We start from the raw sequence: 27,110 nt of genomic DNA on the forward strand, positions 1-27,110 counted from the left end.
TCTCAGGTTTTATCCTCAAAAGAGGCAGATGCAATTTCCTCCCATAGAGATAATCTTCAATCTGCATCCTTGAATATGCAAAGTCTGTGCCATTAAACTTTTCTATTCCAACGCCTTTCCTGCTTCCTCTGCCATTGCTCCCACTCAAACCTAACCCTAGGCTCTGATAACAGTTGTTGTGCCAGTGAAAGCTTTGATGCCAACAATGTTAGTTTAAAGAACTCAAAGATAAAATAATCACACATACGGTACATGGGGTTTTAACGTGGTTCGGACAACCATGTCTACGTCTACAGATGAGAGATAATGATTCCACTATACAATAGAGAATATTACAGAGGACAGAACAAGATACAACTATTGGGTTCCCGAAACATCCCATGTTTCCCCACTCTTTGTATCCATACCTTACTACGAGCCCTCTCGCTCCACCAGGTACCTCCCATTCTTCCTCACATCTTTATCCACCTCGTATAGTCTCTACGGGTCCATCTCCATCTCATAACTTTTTCCCCTCATGACCTAGAATATTTATAGAGATATTTCCAACAACCTTCCTTATTCTATAAGGAAGTCAATATTACAATAATATATCAACCTAGAAATATTCTATATAATATTCTTTACAAAAAAGGAATCTATACTAATTAGGAATTTGGGACACTTCCTAACATTTGTGTCTTCTTCCGTCTTTATTCTTTGATCCCTCATTCTTTAATAAGTTTTATGTTGACTTCTATCTCTATTTCCTTGATAGTTTAATTTTGTGTCTTTTTCTTTTTCTTGGTAGTTTTTGTTTTATATCTCATGCTACTTATTCTTTTTTGAGCATATACCTTTTCTATTCCTATTGAGTTTCATAATGTCTCTATGTTTGAACTTGTTCGCATTGATCATTTCCACAATGACACAAATAGTTTTCATGTAGATATTGGTATTTGGTACTTCGATTAAACGTTACAAAGCTCGATTGATTGCTAAGGGATTTCTCAACAGTATGATTGCTAAGTTGTCTACCAAGTCACATCCACTTTTGCATTTTTGATTTTTGATTTACAAACTCTCAATGCTTTTTGCAACTGCATCATGAGTTTGTGGGGAATGTTAAAAGTTATTAATATATTTAGTATATTAGAACTATATATTTATTTATTTAGTTACTATATCATAATTATTTTCTTTCTTTTTAGATGTAAAGGTAAATTAAATCTTTATCTTTATTTTTTTATTAGGCCTATTTAAATTGTAACCATGTTGTACTACTTTTAAAAAACAAGAATTCATAATGAGAAATCCTACATTTATTTTCCTTTCTCTTTTTTCTCTTTGAATCTTGTTTGGATTTTGAACACAACTGTTAAATTTTTTCTAAGAAAAAACACGTCCTCCAAATTCTTGCTCCTCAAGAATCATACTTTGCCTTTCAAGGGTTTTTTCTTGCTTGTGCAAAGTTGGGACTTGAAATAGTATTTCACATTAAGAAGGCATGCCATGAAAACTGAATTTCACAGTTCTGTTAATAACTGAGATAAAGTAAACTCTTCATATTTTCTTCCTTCCAAGTTTTATGATGACTAAAATTTTCTAAATGGTTTAATACACGTACAGTATTGAGAGAAGAACTTGGCGATTGCAATCTCCACTATTTTTGCAACATCAGCATGATTGGGAAGGCTTTCTCCACTCAAATCTATGTCTCTATTTTTTCGGTTATATTTATGTCGCTCACTTATATCTGTCCACATTTTTAATCCAATTTATATTTCTTTCTTATTAGGAGCCTGGATATTTCGAATTATCGGTAAGGTTTTCAAATTCCTACTTTTAATTCTGTGTAAAAATACTATAATGAGAATTTCATATGAAAACTCATGAAAAGTACTAAATTCGATTTTGCTTATTCAAAATTTTACTTTGCTGCAAAAATATTTTTATATTTGGAATTTACTTAATTTGAATTCAATTCAAGTACATTCACAATACAAAGAAGGCAAAACAAATGGAATTGAAACTGGGGTCTCCATTTACAAGGCCCCACATCCATGCAACCAACAAAACAAATTGCAACAAGACAACCACCTAATGTTTTCCTTAAACTTTGATAATGGAATGCATGTAGTCATTAATTTGTTTACAATGATCGTATTCCTTTTTCTGAAACCTTTATTCATTTCACATTTGATTTATATTCGGTCATAGGAAGATTTGTGTCGGGGATATTGTGCCTATTTGCCTATTTAGTCTACAAGTTTCGACGAAGACATTTATCGTTAGATGATGATGTTGAAGAATTCTTACAAAGTTATAAAAATCTTCAGTTGATTAAGTACTCATATCTAGATATAAAGAAGATGACTAACAAATTTAGTAATAAATTAGGACAAGGAGGCTTTGGCTCTGTATATAAAGGAAAACTTCGAAGTGGTCAAATTGTAGCGGTAAAAGTTTTGGTTATGAATAAAGCTAATGGACAAGATTTTATCAATGAAGTAGCCACAATTGGAAGGATTCACCATGTTAATGTAGTGCGACTTGTTGGATTTTGTGCAGAGGGATTAAAATGGGCTCTGGTATATGAATATATGCCTAATGGGTCCCTTGATAAGTTTCTTTTTTCTAAACTTGAAAACAACATTCTTTTGAGTTGGGAAAGATTATATAAGATTGCACTAGGTGTGGGTTGTGGGATTGAATACTTACATCAAGGTTGTGACATGCAAATTCTGCATTTTGATATCAAGCCACACAACATTCTTCTTGATGCAAACTTTATCCCAAAAGTTTCTGATTTTGGCCTTGCAAAATTACATTCAATAGAAGAAAGCATTGTGTCTCTAACTACTGCTCGAGGAACATTAGGATATATTGCTCTAGAATTATTCTACAAGAACATTGGAGGTGTTTCATATAAAGCTGATGTGTATAGTTTTGGAATGTTATTAATGGAAATGGTGGGAAAAAGGAAGCATGCAAATACATGTCTAGAGCAAAGCCAAACATACTTCCCGTCATGGATTTATGATCGAATAGATCAAGGAGAAGACATGGAAATTGGAGATGCCACTGAGGACGAACACAAGTATATAAGGAAGATAGTCATAGTTGCATTATGGTGTGTACAGATGAATCCCACGGATCGTCCTTCAATGAGCGAGGCATTGGAGATGCTAGAAGGTGAAGTTGAACTCCTGCAAATGCCCCCCAGGCCTACTCTATACTCCAGGGAGATGTCAGTTGAGGATCATATGAACAATCCAGTCGGGGTACCAATTTCTTCACGAAATGCGACAATGACGATCAGCTTGGAGGGAAGGTAGTGCCTCGCAATAGCTATTCACCTTGAATTATCTAATAATCCATTTCCCTTAAAGCATGTTTATAAGGATCAGAAAGGTTTCCACATGCCTTGAGAACACTTGAAAATGAGAAATGATTAGGCTGTACACGGCCAGATATCATCTTGCAGAAAAGTTCAATAGCTTCCTTATCACACTCTCCAATTTGCACATATGCTGTGATAATTGCGGTCCAAGACATAACATTATGCTCAGGCATCCGATCAAATACCTTCCTCAAATCATCCATGGACCCATCTGCTGTACACTTTGCATACATGTCCACCAAGCTACAACCAACACAAACATCTGAAGCCAATCCCAAACGTATAACTTGGGAATGCAATTGCTTCCCTAGTGCTAACAATCCTGACTCTGTACTAGCAGAAATGACACTACTATATGTAAACCGATCCAGTGCATGACCACTCTATTCCATATCCAAAAACAATCAATTGCATCTCTGGCACAACCCAATTGCGCAAATCTAGTTATCATCAAAGTCCAAGTACCCAAATTTCTCTCTGGCATTTTCTCGAACACCTTATAATCTGAGCCCAAGTCACCACTACCCTTCACGAACATATCAATCAATTCACACCCAACACACACATCAGCCTCAAAATACCCGGTTTTCACCACAAACCCATAAATTATCTCCCCAACTCATTGAACAAGCCCGAATCACGGCCACAAAGCAATACTCATTTGGGTAAAAACCCAATTCGAGAAAATAACAAAATGTCCAAATTGCTTGCAACTCCATACTGTTATTCGCAAAACATGAGACCATCGCACTCCATGAAACCAAATCTCTCTTATTTTCCATTCCCTCAAAAATCAACCTAGCGGTTGCGGTGTCGCCACATTTGGAGTACAAGCTGATCAGAGTGTTCAACACAACCGAGTCGAGCTCAAGTCCAGACCGAATTAGCTTTCGGTGGACGAGTTTCCGGAGTTGGAAGTTGTGGAATCGGATGCAGGACTTGAGGAGGATGGAGTAGGTGGTGAGGTCTGGTGGGACGTTTTGCAGGGTCATGAGATCAAGGGAGGAGAGTGCATGGTTGAGGTGGCCCACGTCGAGTTGGCGGATCCGACGGTTATTTAGGGGCTCGAAGTTGGGGTTTTTGTGAGAGTGGGGGTTGGGGAAAATGTTTTGGCGGGGAGGGCTTAGGGTTTTGAAAGAAGGTGGGAGGAGGGGTTGGGCGGGAGAGGAAAGATAGAGAGTTATCACGGTCTTCCCCAACGGCTAGTTGGAGAGAAATGATGTTGTGGAAGGCTTCAAGCTCATAAAAGAGGGAGAGCTGCCCAAAAATGATTTTTGAGTATTGTTGGATTAATATTTTAGGAGGGGTTGCAAATTGAATTTTGGTTGGCTTCTTCTAGTTACCATGGTAAGCCCTAAAATTTCAAATTTATGGTAATTTATAAGAAAATAAGAGCGCATTTGATGTGTGATTTAAAAATAGAAAATAATTTTTAAAAATCCATAACTGTTATAAAATATGAGATTTTGTACCACTATAATAACTTGTGGATGATCATCCATAAATATCTTTTGTAACTCCCTATAAAAGGGAGAGACCACTAATGAAATTTAATAGAGTTTTTCTATGCATTCTATTCTCTTCCTATATTCTAATTTCTCTTTCTTATTTTCTTCTCCTTTCACTTTATAATTTTACAACACGTTATCAGCATGACTAGTCTCTATAAAAGAAATAGAAATATTTTTCTCTATTTAGAGAAATAGAAAGGTGTTATCCTTTTCAGAGAAATAGAAAGACTCTTTTATCTTCTTTCTTACAAAAAGGTATGTGATAAACTTATATCATGATTTTCTACTTTATTACCTTTGAATCTCTATTTTTACTTATTTTATTCAAATGCATAAACAAGTACAATCCCTATAACCAGAAGTTATGGGATAAATTATAAATTATAGAGTAAATTCATAACCAGAAGTTATGAAAATATGTACAATCCCTATAACCAGAAGTTATGAGATAAATTATAAATTATAAGGTAAATTCATAACTAAAAGTTATGAAAAATATGTGCAATCCATGTAATAAGAAGTTATGAAAAATATGTACAATCCCTATAACTAGAAGTTATGGGATAAATTATAAATTATGAGATAAATTCATAACCAGAAGTTATGAAAAAAATATGTGCAATTCATATAACTAGAAGTTATGGGGAAAAATTACAGAATTACAAATACATGACCAAATGTTATGTATATAATCCCCAATTATTTATTTTTAATTATACGGTATAACTGGAAGTTATACCAAACAATATTATAGCCAAAAGCTATGAAATAAATAAATGTTCATAACCTGAAGTTATGCACAAATCTACTCAATGAATAGTTCATAGCCTGAAGCTATATACAAATTTATATAAAAAATAGTTCATAGCCTGAAGCTATGTACAAATTTAAATATTTTCTTGTTCTGATAAAATAATCATAGCCTGAAGCTATGAAAGATATTAACTTTTAATTTCTTTGATTTCTTTTAATTATATTGTGCAACCAGAAGTTATACATAAATAGTTCATAGCCTGAAGCTATATATAAATTTGAATATTTTATTGTTTCGACAAAATGATCATAATTCAAAGTTATGAAAAATATTGAATTTTTATTTTGATTTTGTACTCACTTATTTTTCACAACAGAAATTATGGAAAACAATTTTTATTAACAATAATTTCATAGCTAGAAGCTATGCATACAATTTATAATTCTCTTGTATAACTAGAAGTTATTCAAAACAAAATTGTCAATGAATCTTGGAGCTATGATCAAAGAAGGAAATCAAGCATCCTTGCAGGATCGCACAAAAACACTGATTTTCCTTCGTTATCATCTCCATGAAGGTTTATCAAAAAATGAGTTTTTGATGAGAAATCACCAATCTCGTCTAATTAGATCTGAATCATTCCCTGAAGTGAATGCAATATTGTCCCAAACTCATGGACGATGATGAGGACATTGTCGTGGAAGAAATCCCCCATACCATGGTTCTTATATAAATAATTTACCAAATTCTCAGAAAATGAAAGCCTTATTGCACCACCAGAAATGGAATAATATTGAGGTAAAACAAGAAAATGGGAAGTGTTTATAAGACAAACCTCCTAAGAACCATGAGAATAAGTGTTATGGATGTGGTATGAAGGGGCATTGGTCGCGTACCTGTCGTACGCCCAAACATTTGGTCGATCTTTACCAAACATCAATAAAAGAAAAGGAAGTTGAACTGAACAACTATGTACCTAGAAGATATATAATTTTTTTTTAATTTTGTTATATAACCAAAAGTTATATAAATATTATTATTCATAACCTAAAGTTATGAAAGTAAGAAAATTAATATTTTTTGTGCTAATCAAAGGTTATGCCAAAGTTGTTAATATGTACTTCTTATAGCTAGAAGCTATAGAGAACGAAATTGTTAATTAACAATTTTGTACAACTTTATGAAATTTATATAACCAAAAGTTATAATGAAATATATTATATCCTGAAGCTATGATAACAAACATATAGATAATATTGACATATTATTAAAGGATTAATATTTTTGTATATAGGTAAGTGTTTGATAGTTTTTATAAATTTCTATTATTAGAAGTTATACTGTCATTAGTAGAAAAATTTACATATATTATTGCATGTTGCCACATATGGTATTTTTATTAATGCAATAATTTCATTATCCAAAATAATTTTGAAATTACAATAGGTTCAACTATTGTTCTCAATATATCATGTTATATCTTTACATATATTATGTTATATCTTTACATATATATTCAGATGGATTTGTAGTATTTCAATTAAAGTTTTGAGACAATAAGATGCTTTAAATTATGATATGTTCTCTTGAAATTTTGATTTATGAATTAATTTTTGTACATTGATTTAGATCATAATAATATTTTGAATAAAATTATTGATCTATCATTACAATTAGTTTGGTTATTGAAATGCTTCCTTGTTATTTCATGTATAAATTGCTCCACACTTACAAAATCAAATGTGTGAGATTATTTAAGAAATATATAACTTTAAATTATCTTTTCATATTTGTTTTATTGTGTTATATATGCTCTCATTGCGTTTACGCAAGTTATTAAGTTAAGTCATCATTGATGACTAATATTTTTCCATTGATTTTAACTCTTTCTCTATGATAATATTTATTCAATTCTATAAAGACAAAGTCTTTATGACAATGTTTTATAACTTGTTACTTTGATGAAACTCTTGTCTCATTAATTGCACAACATTTTTGACAAACAATGTTAATACTATATTAGGTGATAGAAACCAAATTAAAGGCTCTAGAAGAGCTTATACTATGTCACTAGTAGTATTTGATTCCATGTGAATGACACTTTATATGATGATAGATCCAGAAGAATCTTTTAAGACCAACTTGGTCCCCCGGGGTAAAAGGTCATATGGATGTACATTACAAAACCAGAAGTTTTTAATTAGTGACTAGTCTACCTATACACTTAAAAAGGTAGAACGACATGTTGGGTAGATTATCATTTTAATGAGACAATTTTCTCATCGTTAGGAGGAGAAACCAGTTCCAGAAGAACGACGTGAAATTATTTGGAATGGATTGACTTTGACTCATCTTGATCCTCATATAAATCAATGTGAACTAGAAGTTCAAAGAATCATTCATTTGCAAAATCTTGCAAATCAACTACAAGATGCATTCATACAAGGAAAGTGACAAAGTCATATATCTCGACTGCAAATACTCCAGCACGGATTGATGTCCCTATAGGACAGTTAACAAATGAATCTAAGATACGCTTGAAACGTGGTAGACCTGTCAGCTCAAAAGGATGTAACTCCTTAGAAGAGGAGAACCCAAGAAAAACTTAGCACTTTAAAAGAGGCCATCAAAATGACTGATCAGTTTAAAGTTGATAAATCTATAGCCGTAGAAGAGGCACAAATAATGCAGAAGGCCCTGAAGAGGCACATATTGAACAAGAAGCCCCTGAAGAGGCACATATTGAGCAAGAAGCCCCTGAAGAGGCACATAGTAAACAAAAAGCCCTGAAGAGACATAGGTACCTAAAAATTATGAGATCTCAATAAGTTATGTATACACGAGAGAAAAATGGGATCAAAATTATATTATTTTCACTTCCCAAGTGGCCTCCATAAGGAATGATGAAGATCCTGAAACACGAAATGTGGAAGAATGCCGACATATAAATGATTGGCCAAAATGGAAAGAAGTTATACAGACAAAGTTAAAATCATTAACAAAATGAGAAGTTTTTGGACCTGTAGTCTAAACACCTAAAGATGTAAAGCCTGTTGAGTACAAATGGGTATTTGTACCAAAACGCAATGAGAATAATGAGATCATAAGATATAAAGTGCGATTAGTAGCACAAGGTTTCTTGTAGAAACCTGGTATTGACTATGAGGAAACATTCTCTCCTGTCATGGGCGCAATCACATATAATTTCTTAATTAGTTTGGCAATCCTAGAAGGACTAGATATGTGTTTCATGAATGTTATTACAACATATTTATATGGATCCATGGATAATGATATATACATGAAAATCCCTGAAGGATTTAAATTGCCTAAAGCAAGTAGTACAAAGCCTCGTAGCATGTACTTAATCAAGTTACAACGATCCTTGTATGGATACAAGCAATCTGGACACATGTGGTACAATCGCCTTGGCAAATACTTGCTAAAAGAAGGGTATATGAATAACCCTATATACCCATGCATCTTCATTAAGAAATCAGAAACCGAATTTGCAATTATTGCAGTGTATGTTGATGACTTAAATCTTGTTGGAACTCCTGAATAGCTCACAAGAACAACAAAGTACTTTAAGAAGGAATTTGAGATGAAAGATCTTAGAAAAACAAAATTTTGTCTCGGCCTGCAGATCGAGTATTTTCCAAATGAAGTTTTAGTACATCAATCAACATGTATTAAGAAAGTTTTGAAGTGTTTTTATATGGATAAAGCGCATCCTTTAAGTTCTTCAATGGTTGTTCAATCACTTAATGTGAAAAATGACCCATTTTGTCATTGTGAAAAATGATGAAGAATTACTTGGTCATGAAGTACCATATCTTAGTGCTATTGGTGCACTTATATATCTTGCCAATTGTATAAGTCCAAACATTGCTTTTTCTATCAATTTATTAGCAAGATATAGTTCCGCTCCAACTCGAAGACATTGGAATGGTATCAAACATATATTGCATTATCTTCGTGGAACTACTGATATGAGTTTATTTTACTCAAGGGAATCAAAGCAACAATTGCTTGGATATGCATATGCAAGATATCTTTCAGATCCTCATAAAGCTCGATCTCAAATGGGATATGTCTTTACTTATGGTGGAACGACAATATCTTGGAGATCAGTCAAGCAAACAATGGTAGTCATATATTCAAATCATTCAGAAATTCTTGCAATTCACGAAGCAAGCCGTGAATGTGTATGGCTAATGTCAATGATCCAACATATATAAGAAACATGTGGACTACCTTCCATTAGAGACAATGCAACCGTGTTACATGAAGATAATGTTGCTTGTATTGCACAATTAAAGGAGGATTCATAAAAGGTGATAGAACTAAGCATATCTCCCTAAATTCTTCTATACTCATGAGCTCCGAAAGAAAGGTGAGATCGATGTTCAACAGATTCGATCATGCAATAATCTAGCAGATCTATTCACAAAGGCGTTACCTTCGACCACATTGAAAAAGTGAAGGTGTGACTTTGGAATACGAAGATTGAGAGATCTACCATTTGAAATGTTGAAGAAATCATAATCATGTTTACATGAGGGGGAGAATGATAGTATGGATATACTGCACTATTTTTTCTTTCGTCCAGGTTTTGTCCCATTGGGTTTTACTGGCAAGGTTTTTAACGAGACAATTATAGTAATCTAAAAGAATGTTGTACTCTTTTTCCTTCACTAAGGTTTTTTCCCGTAGGGGTTTTCCTAGTAAGGTTTTAATGAGGCATATTCTTATGATCATTCAAGGGGGAGTGTTATAAAATATGAGATTCTGTACCACTATGGTAACTTGTGGATGATCATCCATAAATATCTTTTGTAATTCCCTATAAAAGGGAGAGACCCCTAATGAAATTTAATAGAGTTTTTCTATGCATTCTATTATCTTCCTACATTCTAATTTGTCTTTCTTGTTTTCTTCTCCTTTCACTTTATAACTTTACAACAATAACATTGTTATTATTTTTTTATTTTTTCGTTTTAAAAATAAAGTGAAATAAATAGTAACTCCCTATATATAATAACTTAAAACTTAAATACTGATCCAATCAATACAAAAAAATTTATGAATAAAAACTAGTTTAAAATGACTATTATTTTTCTTTTATATAGAATTATTATTTTTGATTTTTTTCATTAGATAAATGATTTCCAAATTAAACAACACTTAATGTGTTAAATTCATTAATAAATTTAGAAAATTTTAAAAATAATTTAAGTGACCCAATTAATATTATAAAGTTATGAATAAAAATTAATTTATAACAACTCTAATATTTCTCTTCTGTTATGAATAAAAATTAATTTAGAACAACTCTAATGTTTCTTTTCTATATAGAATCATTATGTTATGATTTTTTTTCACTAGGTAAATGAATTTCAAATTAAATAAAATTTAATAGGTTGGATTTATTAACAATACTTTAAAACTCAAACAATATTCTTATTAATACCATAATTTCATGGATAAAAATTGGTTTATAATGACTATATTATTTCTTTTCTACACATAACTATATTTTTATCTAGAAAAATAAACTTAAAATCAAGTGATACTTTTTATTGAATTTATTAGTGAATTTTTTTTTAAAATAATTTGGAACTCAAAAATAAATCATTTTGTCATCAAAAAATAAAAAATAAAAAAATATTAGAGTAAAACTGATATATGAGTTATGACTTTAATATTTCTTCTACATACAACTATTTTTTTTAAAAAATTTACTAGGTAAATAAATTATAAATTAAGTAAAACATAATTAATAATTTAAATTTTTAAACAAATCCTTTAACTTTTAAGAATAATTTGTAATAAAAAAACGATCAATTAATTGTAGAAATTGAGTACTAAATGTATGCAAGTAATAAAACTTGACTCATTTACATGTTAAAAAATTAAACTTTATTCATTAATCATTTTAAATAAAATGCTATTGACAATTATTATTTAAATTATTATTATTATTTATTTTACACAAATTTTTTTTTTTTTTTTTGCAAAAATATGTTAATATTATTATGTTTCTAACATATAATAAAATAGTATATTTTTTTATTAAAAATATAATTGATGATTTTATTATAATATTACTATTCATGTTTTACTAAAAAATATTTCTTTTGAATTTATCTGTAATACAAAATTATTTTCATTTTCAATAAGACTTCAATTACATTTAATTAATGTTATATAAACTGAATTTATAATATTTTTATAAAATCAAAATAGAAAATTTATTTTTAAAAACAACTTATCCAAACAAGTTGGTTTTATTTTTATTTTTAAAGTATTTTTTTATAAACAACTTGAGAAATACCTTATTTTTATAAAACATTAAAAAACTGTTCTCTATTCTTTAATTTAAAAAACAATTTTTTTAAAATCATGGCCAAATGGGAAAAAAGTACATATTTGATTTGTATTAAAAATAAATACTAAAATAGTAATTTTTGTTTCACTAGAATAAAAAATTGTTTCATAATTAAAAAAATTATTTATCTTTATCTCATATATAGTTGTAAATTTATTTTTAATGAGAGTTAACTTGAATTTGATTTTATATTAATATAAACTAAATTTATAAAATTCTCATACAATAAAAATAAGACATTGTCTTTAAAAACAATACAATTCTTTCATTCGAACAAGTTATTTTGTGAATGCATTTGCAAATGCTCTTGTTTTTTAAAAATTCAAAAAACTGTTTTGTTGCTATTTAAAAACAATTTCAAAAACAAGTTTAAAAACATAGCAAATGACCCGAGAATTGCTTGAGGTTGTTTTGAAAATAACTTTCAAACTTAGAACCATATTGCAATTGTTTTGCGAAAAGACAATTGTTGATAACTTACAACAAAATTAAATCTATTTTGAAAATTATGGACAACTTTTCTTAACAACAAATTAAATAACTATATTTAAGCAATTTAAATGAGAAATAAGTTATTGTAAATGAGTAAATATGTTATTAAGAAAAATAATATGAATCATATGATTCAAATAGTTCTCTTTTCGTCCTTTTTTATTTTTATTTTTATTTTCAATTTCTTTGAAATTTAATATTTATTTATTTTGATGAATTATTACTTAAGAATAAAACAAGACAATATAAAAATCATTTAATTTGAATAAGAAATTAATCTAAAATAAATCCACAAAATTTCAAAATTGAAATCGTAATTCTTCTATTGCGTACCTCATTATTTTTGCCTCATAATCTATCGGATTCTTAACAAAATAAAATTCCATAAATTATATTGATTCGATCCTTCATTGAAAATGGAAAATAACAATGTTTAAACTCTTGTCGTAAAGTAAAGTCAAGATAAAATATTATCAATTCTAATGATTTTTTTAATTAATTAAAGAGAATTTTGGAAATTATTGCCTTACATTCTCATTGATAATGTGGAATATTTATATATAAATACATTTCAGTTTTAGTATAATTCAAATTATGTCTTCTACTCTAATTCAAACTTTATATTTTACTCTAATTCAAACTAATAATAAATAAATAAATATTAATAGTTAAATTAAGGATAAACTAATCTTTAAATTATTTAGTTTCTCTATTATACCTCCACAAGATGGGGCTCTAGGAGGAGAGTTCAATCTTGGCTTGAAGAGTGAGAAATCATGCATATGGAAGAGGCTTGGTGAGCACATCAACTAATTGATCTTTAGAGTAAACATGAACCACATGGAAAGCACCACTTTGAACTTGTTCATGAATAAAGTGATAATCCAATTCAATATGTTTCATGTAGGAATGAAAGATCGTATTGGAGTTGAGATGAGTAGCACCAACATTATTGCAATAGATCACAAATACTTGTGGAACATAAGCACTAAGTTGAATAAGAAGTGAACATACCCAACGTAATTTTGTAGATGTATATGCAACAGAACAATATTCTGCTTCAATAGAAGAGTGTGCAACAATTCTTTACTTCTTAGAACTCCATGAGATAGGATTACGACCAATATAAACTATGTAAGCGCTTATAGAAGTAAAATTATCTTTATTATCAACCCAATCAATATCAGAAAAGGCATGAAAAGAGAAGAGGAGTTGTGATAAAGAACTAAACCATGATCATATGTGCCACAAAAGTACCGAAGAAGTTGTTTGACAGTAGTTTAATAAGCATTAGTAGGGTGATGCATAAATTGTGAGGGTTTACTCATTGTAAAAGCGATTTCAGGTCGAGTGAGAGAAAGATACTGAATATTGCCAATAATAGTCTGATACTCTGTTGGATTAGAGAGGATGGTACCAATATAGAGTTCAAGAGTTGGAGATGTAGTAAGTGGTGTGGTGCTTGGTTTAACATTTGACATGTGAGTGTGAGCTAAGAGATCGCCAATATATTGATGTTAGAGAGAAATAATCCATGACGATGGTGTGTGACTTTAATGCCAAGAAAATAAGAGAGGGACTCAAGATCCTTAAGGGAGAATTATTGGGCAAGATTAGGATGAACTTTTACACGACACCATCATTGTCACTTGTTATGATAACATTATCAACTTAAACAAGGAGATAAACCATGACACCACTAGTGTTGAGGACAAATAGTCAAGTGTAAGTATGAGAGTTAGTGAAGCTAGAGGTGAGAAGAAACTAATGGAACTCATGATACTAAGCACGTAGTGCTTGCTTGAGACCACAGATAGCTTTGTAAAGTTTGCACACATAATTAGGATGATCACAGTCAATGAATCCCAATGGTTAAGCCATGAAAACATCTTCAAACAAGTGGCCTTAAAGAAAAGCATTATTAACATCAAGTTAGTAGAGAAACCAAGCATGGTTGATTGTAATACTAAGAACAAGATGTATAATGGTGGGTTTGGCAATAGGACTGAAAATATCATGATAGTCAATGCCTGGTCATTGCTGAAATCTTTTGGGACAAGATGGGTGTGGACCCGCATTTTTCACATGCGTCCCCACTTAATCGGCAAGACTCGCTTTTATATTTGGTGAAAAATTTGTTTTTGAAAAAGTCGGAGTCACCACTTATTTTATTTTATTTTTTAAAAGGAAAAATAAAACAAGAAAGAAAACCCTAAAAAGTGACTCCATAGTTTTTTGGAAAAGTCTGTCTTTGAAAAACCCGAGTCTAGGTCCGAGGATCAGGTTACCTATTGGAAAGGTACCTTTAAAAGGTAACACACCTCTAAGCCCTATGAAGGTCTCTATTGACTAAGTTGAGGGAAATGTGACAATTAATTTTTTGATCATGGATACCTAGGTAGGCTAAGGTGATTTTAAAAAATAGCATGCCAAACAAGATCAAATCACAATAAAGGAGAGTTAGGACGTGTACCTGAACTGCTTCTCAAGCGCAATCATAAAACATCAAAGTTAGTATAGAAATATAGCACACAACATGTATTTAATCATAGTGAATCAATCATACATCTAAGCATCAAAGGATTACATCAAACATAAGTATAGTCTTCAATAGTATACATGTTCATAGAATTCCAAAAAGTGAGCGATAAAGAGTGCACCTGGATAACATGCATAATTTATAAGATTCCTAAAAAATGTTAGAATGGTTAGAACAAGTATAAATTATATAACACCTTTATTATGTCTAATATATGTGACAAAGCCAAAATCGAGCTAAGATGAATCAAATGACTCAAAAAATAATAACAATTCAAGCAAGAACTAAGTCATTAACATGCATATAGTAAAGGGAGCATCACAAAAATAACTTCTAAAAAAAATGTCTTGGAGTGGAATTTAATCACAAAAAATTACTGGAAACAACTCCTACACATCTAGAACAAGATACCAAAATCCAAATGCTCATTCAATTGTCAAATTGCAGCAAAGACGCCCAAAAGTTCCAAAAGGTCTAGATTAGGTAAAAAAAAAATAGTGGCATGCATAAACAATTTTTTTTTTTTTTTAAATAAGACATCACATAAAATCATAAAAAAATCACATACATTGTTCAAGGTGTCTATATCACAAAAAAAAAAAAAAAAAAAAATTCAGGGTTGGGTAGTACTCAAAAATATTTTTAAAACGCTTCAACTAATCAGATATCTATATTCCATCATGCACAGTAGGTACACATTTGAAAAATCATATCTCCCTCAAAGAGGCACATCTTTCAATATTTTATGTGTCTAATATCAATTTCAAGAAGCCTAGATTTGAGGAAAAATATTTGACCAAATTTAAAAAGTCTTATGGTATTTTATTTTTGCAAAAGGGTCTTGGGTGTCCAGAACTGGGTGAAAACGGAGCCCCCTAAAGACTTGTTTATATCTTCTATTCTTGAATGACTTTCTAACTCAAACGAAACTTTAAATTCAAGTTCAAGAAGTGACGAAAGTCATACAAGTTTTGGAAAATTTTTAAAAACATTCCAAAGTTGCTAAAACAAATTTTAAATCTAAAGGGTTAGTGACTGAGTGAAAACTAGTAGCAAGGAGGAGTTTTGAAAAGTTTCTTATGTAGGGGTTTCACCAATTCCCCAATTGGTATACACAAATATAGCCTAAAATCATCCCATTTATTTGGGACCACAGGCTTTGATTTGTGTTTTATTTAAAACCAAAATTTTCATTGAAAACCGAGAAAGATTCGAACTGACCAAAATAAGGTTGCATGTTATTTAAGAAGACGAGATTTTGATTCTAAGGACTCTAGATGAATTTTTTTAAAATAGATTTTTAAAGGGATCTTTTAAGAAAAGTGTTTTATTTTAAAATAAAAGAAATTAATTTGAAAACAACAAGACATAAGGAATAAAATATCAAGCAAAACCAAAATAGAACAAAATCACAAAGTAGAGTTTTTGACAACCGAGAAAATTGAAGTGGTGGGAATGGAGGCCAATCTTCACTATTTTCCAATGGCCTCCGAAAATCAAATTAAAGATAAAATTATTATAGCAACCAACCAAAGATGTTTAGATCAAGTAAACTAACATTTTAACAAATGCAACTTTCAATTTACCACCAAAAATTACATGCTGACCTTTTTTTTTTTTTAAAAAAAAATCTAACTTTCATTCTATTACTAAGAACTATGGAAAACAAGTGTCTAAAAGAAAATTCTATCTTTTAAATGATCACCAAGAATAAAAAAAAAAAAAGACTTCAAGAAAATCTTAAACTAGCATAGATAATCAAGAACTAATTGTTGGAATTTTAAATGCATCTAAACTTAAGATAAATCAATCAAGCACTTAGAAATGAGTTTTAAAATGAAACTAATAATATGGGATTATCGCAATTATCAACTTAGTTTCAAAGAAATAATAAACGTCATCGGGATCACCAAACAACATCTAATAATCTAAAGAACCACATATAACGACATAGATCATCAAAAAGCAGTAACTTATGGCTTGAAATCGAATAAAAATTAACATGGGTTTTTAAAATTAACTACTAAGGATTCAGGGAATAAAAAAACATCATGGATCAATATAGAAAAGAATTCTTAAGTATGCACTAAGGGACCGAAACATGTCATGAGTGTTGATTTATAAAAAAAAATAGTTGATTTCCAATTTGATAGTTTTAATGTATTTTATTTACAAAAGAAAGTTTTGATTTAAAAAAAAATGTTTTAACTTCATTTAAAGAAAATGCTTTTTTTTTTTTTAAAAAATTATTTACAAGAAAATAAATGTTATTACTTTTGTAAAATAGTTGATTTCTAATTCAATAGTTTTAAAGTGTTTTATTTATAAAAGAAGGTTTTGATTAATTTAAATAAAAAAATGCTTTAATTTTATTAAAAAAACCATGATTCTATTTCATTTACAAAGGAAAGAATTTCCTAGGAAAGAAAATGCCCAAAATAATAATAATGACAACAAATTTTATTTATAATAATAATAATAATAATAATAATAATAATAATAATAAAACCTCATAAAAAAAATATTCCACATTTTTAAAAATATTTTATAAATATGAAAATATCTTTTATAATTTTATTTAAATTTTTCTTGAATAATTTTTTTTAGACTTTATTTTATTTGCAAAAGGATGATTTCCATAAATTTTTATTTAGAAAGCAAAGAAATTATTATTTTTAAAGATAATCAATTTTATAAATAAGATAAATAATTATTTTATATTTTAATCCAAGAAAAGAAAAAAAAATGTTTAAAATAATTTAAATATTACGATTTTTTTTTTATTTGAACAAAGCTATCATAAAAAATTATCCAAACACTCAAAAATTCTAACTTTTCCATTATCATCAAGAATTATCCAAGACAAAAAATTAAGCACAATATAACTTTTCATTAATATCCAAATTATTGAAAACTAAAAACTTACAAAATATTCTAACTTTTCATTAACATCACAAAATTATCCAAAACGAATAAAAAATCTAACTTTTAAACTATCATCCCAAATTATCCAAGACAAATTCTCACACAAATTAATATGAGATTAGCAATAATAATAATGATAACTAAGATAAAAAATATTCAAAAACTAACAACTAAAAATCCTAACTTGATTTATATTTTACTTAAACAATCATTAATATATCTCATATAAATCCATTAGATATTTTTTAATAAAACAAAAAAAAAAAAAACTTGCCACTCACATATCCTACACACATTCATAGGAATTTTTTTTTTAACAATCTCATGCCACTAACATATTCTGTAACTAGCTACATTCTCAAATGGAATTTTCAAATCAACTTTTCAATTTCTTATTATTGTTTCTTTCAAAGCCAACACGTCACCCACATACGTTCATGGATTCAAATTTTTTTTTTTTCACAAATCAACATCCCACAAACATCCTGCAATCTGCCACATTTTACACCTTTTAAAATTCATACCATTAGTTCTTAGAGTTAAAAAATATATCCATTAACATCCATCTATGTTAGACACATTCATTTCGTTCATACATAAATAAATAAACAAATCAATTAAAGCCATTACCTTGTTACACGCTGATCATGCATTTATTCCACTCATTCAGTTTTTTTGAATTGCAGAAAAACATCACCCATTGACGCCTCTCACTGTCGACCATATTGTTTTAAATTCATTTGATTATATATATATATATTTTAGTTCAAGAATAGCCATTAACTCCATCATAGCCTGCCATAATCTCCTACACTTACTTGATCTTTAAAGTTCAACAAACAAAAATAAATAAATAAAAGTAACAAGATTACTAACTTGTGAGTCGTCAAAAATTGATGACCCGACTTGGAGCTTGTTCGGAAGCCACAATTGATGGTGCGTGGATGTATCCTTTTTCCTTTTCTCTACGGTGTAGCTGTACCTCTCTACTTGCCGGAATCGTGTGGCTGTTCTGAAAATTTTCCAATGGTGCTCTCTCACTCCCGGAATCGTGCGGCTGCTCCGAAAATTCTCCAATGGTGCTCTCTCATTCTTGGAATAGTGTGGCTGCTCCGAAAATTTTCCAATGGTGCTCTCTCACTTTCAGAATCATGTGGCTGCTCCGAAAATTTTCCAATGGTGCTCTCTCACTCCCGGAATTGTGTGGTTACTCCGGAAATTTTCCAGTGGTGCTCTTTCACTCCCAGAATCGTGTGGTTGCTCCCGTGCTCCAAACTGTTCCTCTTTTCCCTCGGTGCGGCTGCCTCAACTTTCTTTCTCTTTCTCATGGTGCCTCTTTTGTTTCAGATGAATAGCATGCTTATTCTAATAGCAAAAAACGTCCAACATAGAGAATCTCTCGCTCTTCCTCCAGAACGGTGCAACCGACTTTTTCCCTAAGATGTGGGTAAATCTATCTTCAAGCTCTCGCTAAAAAAATATCCTCCACCAACCTGCTCAGAATCGTCTTACTCCTCTTTTCCTTCTAGAATGGTAAGTCTTCTTTTCATGTAACGCTCACTATTTCCTTCATCCATGCGCGTGATGTTCTCCCAACTGTCCCTTGTATTTTTCCAAAAAAACTGGCTTCATTCATTCACTAGAACACTGGAGATCTCTCTTTCACGTGCTGCTGAATCACCCTTTACCCTCATGGTGAATATGTGTTGTCCATTTTTAAGTTCCCGCATCACTTTTCAATGGTGGTTGCGTGTGGACCTTTCTTGCAGATTTCCTCCAGCTCTCCCAAATCCATAGATGCCTTTAAAAGACATTCTTCTTCCCATTCTGATTTTTCATTCCAAAAAATATATAGCCCATTGACCTTCTTTTTCCTTAAAAAAAATCTGACCTTGATTCCCCATTCCCAAATATGTAATCGTTTCCTCATGCAAAAGAAAATAAAATAAACTTAAAAAAGTAAAAAAAAAAACTAATGAAAATCGTGAGATTGATAAATAAAATAAAAGAAGACTAAAAAGAAAAGAAAAGAAAAATAAAAAAAGACTAAATTACGTAATTCTATGATTTAATAATACAACCACATGTATATTTAAAGTCAAAACAATTCAAGCAATTTTCTATTAAATAAGCAAATGAATAAAAAAGTAAATAAAATAAATATAATTATAAAATGCATGCAATAATAATAAAAAGATTAAAAATAAATAAAATAAAAAAATAAAAAAAATTAATAAATAAGATAAAAAATAAAAAAATAAATATATAAATAAAGCACGTGCTATTTATACAAGCCATGCAACCCTACTTGAGAGGTGACCTAGGCAAGACTAAGTAAACCTAAGTGGGCTAAGGCGAGCCAAAATGGGCCAAGTGCACCTAAATGGGCCTAGGGTGGTGCCTAATGGGCCAAGTGTACCTAAGTGGGTCTAAGGTGGTGCCTAATGGACCAAGTGTATCTAAATGGGCCTAAGGTGCCTAAGTGGGCTTAGGGTGGTGCCTAATGGGCCATGTGTATCTAAATGGGCCTAGGGTGGTGCCTAAGTGGGCTTAGGGTGGTGCCTAATGGGCCAAGTGTATCTAAATGGGCCTAGGGTGCCTAAGTGGGCCTAAAGTGGTGTCTAATGGGCCAAGTGTGCCTAAATGGGCCTATGGTGCCTAAATGAGCCTAAGGTGCCTAAGTAGACTTAGAGTGGTGCTTAATGGGCCAAGTGTATCTAAATGGGCCTAAAGTAGTGCCTAATGGGCCAAGTGCCTAAGTAGGCCTAAGGTGGTGCCTAATAGGCCATGTGTACCTAAGGTGCCTAAGTGAGCCTAAAGTGTATCTAATGGGCCATGTGTATCTAAAGGGCCTAGGGGGTGCCTAATGGGTCAAGTGTATCTAAATGGGCTTAGGGTGCCTAAGTAGGCCTAAAGTGGCTACTAATGGGCCAAGTGTGCCTAAATGGGCCTAGGGTGCCTAAGTGGGCCTAAGGTGGTGCCTAATGGGCCAAGTGCACCTAAATGGGCTTAGGGTGCCTAAGCGGGCTTAAGGTGCCTAAATGGGCCTAAAGTGGTGCATAATGGTAAAGTGGTGCATAATGGGCCAAGTGTGCCTAAGTGGGCCTAAAGTGGTGCCTAATGGGCCAAGTGCCCCTAAGTGGGCCTAAAGTGACTAAGTGAGCCTAGGGTGCCTAAGTGAGCCTAAGTCTAAATTAAGGCTGCTAAGAGTCATAACGGGGTTAGATAAATCCCCTCAACCAAAGTCCCCAAGGTGGCTTAGAAAAGATAGACTATAATGGGCCACCAAGGAATTGCTGTAAAGTACCAGACAAATACCTAATTGGACATGTGCTAGGAGGACAAAATGGAGGGTCTACAATGGGCTTTGTACTTGTCAACAGAACTATCAAGTAAATGCTTAATGCGAAAAATCCACTTACACCTAAGAAGATTGTGCTTTGGTTTTGGGGAAACAAGTTCCCATGTACCATTTTGAACAAGAACATCATACTCTTTTGACATAGCTTAACGCCATGTGGGATCTTTAAGGGCTTGGGTGGGTGTGGTAGGTTTAAGATCATTAAATTAAGGAGGAAATTTGAGTGGATATGTTGAGTTTTTGAATGAGTTTGTGAATGTTGTTTTTGGAGTAGGTTATAATAACTCAAAGTGAATAAGGATGCGAGGGTGAATGATGTGGAAATGAGGATGTAGATGACTTAATAGGCATTAGATTTGCACACGGATGGGAGTCAAATATTGGAATTGCATGGGTCAACGGTGGAGACAACATGTCGGGCATCGAGGAGGGCAAAATTAAGACACTAAACACAGAAGGGAGCCAATCAGATAAGGTTTCTAATTGCGGATGATTGAGATGACTTTAAAGAGAATTGAAATGAAAGATGTTTTCAACAAATTTTACATGACAAAAGGAGTAAATTTTGAAGGTATAAGGATTTAGGCAAATATAAACACTTTGCGTGAGAGAATATTCGAGGAAGACACATGGTATGGAGTGAGGTGTTAGTTAGTGTGGAGACTATGGACAAAGCCAAGGATAACACAAACAACCACAAGCACAAAGCTTGGAATAGTTTGATTGAGATCCAAAGAGTTTTGCATATAGAGAGAAAGGTGAAGAGTGAGAGTTAACATGTGATTAATGAGATAGGCAACAATGACAAATGCATATGGACAATAAGAAAGAGGCATAAAAGCATGAGAGAGAAGAGACAAACCCATTTCAACAATATGACAATGATGATGACGATGTCTAGAATAGCCATTATGTTATGGTGTATGTGAAGGAGTGATGAGATGAAAAATACCATTAGTTGCCAAGAATGTGGCAAGCATTTGATATTCCCCACCATTGTTGGAGTAGAGTGTGATGATTTTTTGATTAATTTTTTTTTCATCAAGTACTTTCAATAGAATAAAAACATCAGAGGTATGAGATTTCACTTGAAAAGGTAAAACCAAATGTATTTTGTAAAGTAATTGACAAAGATAATATAGTATTTGAAATCATCAAATGAATGAACAAAAAGGTTTACACATTAGAAAGTAATATTTCAAGAGGTTAAAAAGAAACAATTAAAGAAGTAGAGAATGATAATTTGTGACTTTTATTGCATTGATAAGCATTGCAATTAAAGGATAAAGATAAATGACTTGACAAGTCTAAATTAAAGCTAGAAACAATGTGCCCAAGAATAGAAGACGATAGATGTCCTAATTTATGATGCCATTTAGACAAAGTGGTCTTGACACTTAAGAAAACAATTGAAGGAGAAGACCTGAAAGAGGAATCTGACTACTCATACACACCATTTTTAGTTCAATCCTACAAAAGGATTGCCCTTGTGCGTGGATCCTTCACATGAAAAGTAGAAGGTGAGAATGTAATTGATGCATTATTAGATTTATAGAATTTGGAGATAGAAATAAGATTCTTTTTCATGATAAGAACACAAAAGACATTATTTAAATAAAAGATATGAAAGAGTGTAGAAAGAAATGTAGAACTAGTATAGGTGATGGGACGACCTATGCCATCATCGATCACAATATCATCAGAGCCGTCATAAGGAGTATGAATGGAAAGATAACTCAAGTCAAAGGTGGCATGGTGTGATGCTCCACTATCAAGAAGCTAATTTGGAGTATTGGAGTTGTTTGTAGAAGCAAAGTTGGTACGAGGTTGCCATTGTGGTGACGGTTGTGTGGCTGAAGTTGGAGTTGTTCGACATCGTCCAATAGGTGGGACTTGCCAATATGACCTTGTACACTATAAGCTTGACAGTAGCCATGATAAGGCTTAGTAGGTGGTTGATCACTACGTAAGGCAGATGATTTAGCCCGATGTTCAAAAATACGAGGAATGAGGAGTTTGTTGGAGGTGAAGGATGCCAAGATCCATTATAAGGGTTCCTAGAATTGGGTTGTGGGTTCATCGAATTGATAGGGTTTATTGCAACCATTGAAGCTTGACCATATGAGACTGATTGGCTTATGAACATGGGAGGTAGAGAAAGGTAGTCCTAAGAGGATACTGCTCTGATATCATAATTAATTAATTAAAGAGAATTTTGGAAATCATGGCCTTATATTTTCATTGATGATGGGGAATATTCATATACAAATACACTTGAGTACTATTATAATTCAAACTTTATTTTCTACTCTAATTGAAACTAATAGACTTTTACTCTAATTCAAACTTTATATTCTACTCTAATTCAAACTAATAATAAATAAATAAATATTAATAGTTAAATTGTGGATAAATGTTTGAATTATTTGGTATCTCTATTACTTTTCTTAATTATATCTCCAAAACAATCATACTCATTTAAATATTCACTAGAACCAATGATTTCAATTACTTTTGAAAAATAAAAAGTTAAGATTTGATACTCTTTCTTAAATTAGAAATCCAAAAATCTCAATTACAAAAAATATTTTAATCACAAATCCATAAATTTGAAAATATATCACATAGAAATAAGTGTTAATTTATTTATTTTTTCTAAAATTTTCTTAATAACCAAGTAATTAAAAACTTCAATTATTATCCAACCACCAATTTCTTAACTAATTACATAATTAATCATTACAAATCTTTTTATGGTAATACATTATCATATTTTGATAAGATATTTGGAAATATGTTAAATTACTACTTCTTAAAATTAAAATATCAACAATTAATTTAACAATTAATAGTGTTTGAACAAACAACTTAAGTATTTAATGGCATTCATTTATATTCAATTAGTAAAACCAATCTTATGATACATTAAAGGTTTGTAAAGTAATGATATATGTTCTTTTTGCACATACTAACAAAATTGTGTTTACTGGATACATAAATAGTGATTGGGTATGTGTACAAATAAATGAAAAAGTACATAGGGTTATGGATTTAATCTTGATTTGTCTTGGTCATCAAGAAAACAATAGATGATTGTTTTGTCAATTGCAAAAACGAAATGTATTATAGTTACTAGTGATGCTAATTAAGTAGTATGGTTGCATTGTACGCTTTATGATTTAAAACATACTCAAGAAGTTTCTACAAAGATGGATCACAAATTAGCAATTATATTGACCAAAATATCCAGTTTTTAATGGAAGAAGTAAATACATTGACATCATATTTCACTATATTCATGAATTGATGAAAGATAGTTTGAGGTTTGTTCTTTTGAAAATTAAATTATAGATGTCTTTACAAAATCAATTAAAGTGAAACTAATGTAAGAGTCCAAAAGAAATCAATGTTTATTTTATTAATATTTGATTGTTTGTTGTTTAGGAATTTGAATCTATTAGAATTAATATATATATATATATATATGTGTGTGTGTGTGTGTGTGTGTGTGTGTGAGGGGGGGGGGGGGGGGGGGTTGTGCTAGGAGTGTATTTTTTTTTTTTTTTTTTGGTTATAATTTATAGTGAAGTGAGGACCCTCGGGGTCAAGTAAGTAAGACAAAATGGAGGTTTGTCCTTGTATGTGGAAGACACGATTCTTCTGTCTTTAGAAATGTGCTATAGTTTAGATGTGATAAAGGAATGAAGGTGTGAACTTCATATGGTGGATTTTTGTGGAAAAGTTATATATAAGAGGGAGAACAAACTAATTTTTTTTTTTTTTTTAATGTTTTACCTGATTGACTATAAAAGGTGGCCAATGTTGAAAAATGAAGCATTATGGAAGAAAAATAGGTGACGTATAAGAGGACATGGATAGGTCAAGTTTTTTTTTTTTTTCTTCATTTACTTATTATAAAGGTAACCAATTTTGAAAAATGAAGCATAGTGGGACAATTTGTGTATCTAGACAGGCCAGGTGCCATTATTAATGGACATTTCAGGATGTTTGAAAGATCAATGAACATTGGAATCTACCAAGCAATGTAGAACAAAAAATTGACTTGGCCTCTTCCTCTTGTACATAATACACTTTTCCACAAAAATCCATAGTTGAGAAGTCCACACTTTCCCTTTATCACGTACATCAAGCTCATTGCACATTTCCAAGGAGAGAGGAATGAAGTCCTCTAAAGGCAAAGAAAATCTTCCATTTAGTGCTAAGGAAATTAACTCAATGGGTTCTTATTTTAAAATTCAGTCAACAGAAATTAACATTGGACTACATATGAATTATTAAAGGAGTATGATCCTTGCAACATACCATTTGAAAATTCTGAATTTTTATGTACTTTTAAAAATTTTACACTAAGAATGAATTATTGAGAGATACTTGGGGGTGTATTATCCTAGGCTAAAAGAGCTCAATATATTTTGTAAATCTACTTACAGAGATTTAGAAGCCATACTAATGAGTTATACCATTTAGAATATCCCATCTGTCAATAGGAGAGGAGCAAAATCCACTGAATTATCCAAAAGTCAAGGCAACATCTTCATATCTTCATAGTAATATGGTGTTGTTTATTATTTCTCTATTCCTTAGAAAAAATATTATGACATTTTTTTTATTATGTTTTAATTTACCAAAACTTTTTCATGTGGATAGATAAAGATCACAATAAATTTAAAATAAAATATATAAATTATACTTTAGGAGACCAGAAGAGACTAGGGATATAGATTAAAAGCAAGATTAACATAGCTTCAATTCAAATTGGAAGCTTTATATTTTTACATATGAAAAATAAACTTTATATATTGATCTCAACTTGGTAAATTTTTCTTTATTTTTAAAGATAACTTATTTTTTTTACAAGAAAATGCCAATATAAGATATTTTGTGCAATATCTTTACCTAAACAAATAGAAATAAAATAAAATAAGAACTTATTCTTTTCAAGAATATAAACTATAGAATGAATATCTTAATTAAATGATACTTGTCAAGTTATCGAGAGTTCATAGAACAAATTAACTAGTTAAGGATTTCTAGTTGGTTTTATTAGATGTAATTGAATAAATGTAATGGCCAGACTTAAGAGTTTCTTTCATGCGTTGTTTTATCAACTTAATAAGATTATAAAAAAAAAAAAAGAAAGGAATTTTGCTTTTGATAAAAGGTGTTATAGCAAATTCTAATTAACCAACAACAAATTTGTAGCATCATGAACCTTCAATAATTCCAATGAATTTTTGTTTACATGTGGTTCATTATATACATGTGAAGTCATTGTAATGTGTGGTCCATTGTTCTTACATATGGCCCATCGTTAATTTATAGTGATGGAATCTATATATATGACTTTTCAAATGAAGACCCGTCAATCTTGGCATTGAATTGAGGTTTGTCCTTACATTTGGAGGATTTGATTCCTTTGCCTTTAGATTTGTGCAATGAGCTAGATGTGATAGATGGAAGGAGGTGAGAACTTCTTAGTGATGGATTTTTTGTGGAAAAGTAGATAAATACATATAGGAGGAAAGGAGTAAGTCTGTTTTTGTTGGGTCTTGCTTCACTTTTCAACATTGGCAACCCTTATAGTCTACTAAGTAGGTGAAATAATTAATTAGCTTGACCCTAAAAATCCACGGATGAGAAATTCACACCTTCCTTCTATCACATTAAGCTCATTGCATATTTCTAAAGAGAAAGAAATGAAGTCCTCCAAATGTAAGGACAAATTTCCACTTAT

General features: G+C 31.0%; 1 protein-coding gene and 1 pseudogene across 1 annotated transcript; one reads left to right on the top strand and one right to left on the bottom strand.

Moving 5' to 3' along the window:
• Positions 1-2,714: 2,714 nt before the first annotated feature.
• On the top strand, positions 2,715-3,317 carry LOC117933395 (rust resistance kinase Lr10-like). The gene has a single exon (XM_034854760.1). It carries the CDS (start codon positions 2,715-2,717, stop codon positions 3,315-3,317), a length of 603 nt encoding a protein of 200 aa, XP_034710651.1.
• On the bottom strand, positions 2,918-19,322 carry LOC117933396 (annotated as a pseudogene).
• Between the last annotated feature and the right edge of the window lie 7,788 nt (positions 19,323-27,110).

The sequence above is a fragment of the Vitis riparia genome, chromosome 16 (genome assembly GCF_004353265.1).
Source record: "Vitis riparia cultivar Riparia Gloire de Montpellier isolate 1030 chromosome 16, EGFV_Vit.rip_1.0, whole genome shotgun sequence".
Taxonomy (NCBI): Eukaryota; Viridiplantae; Streptophyta; class Magnoliopsida; order Vitales; family Vitaceae; genus Vitis; species Vitis riparia.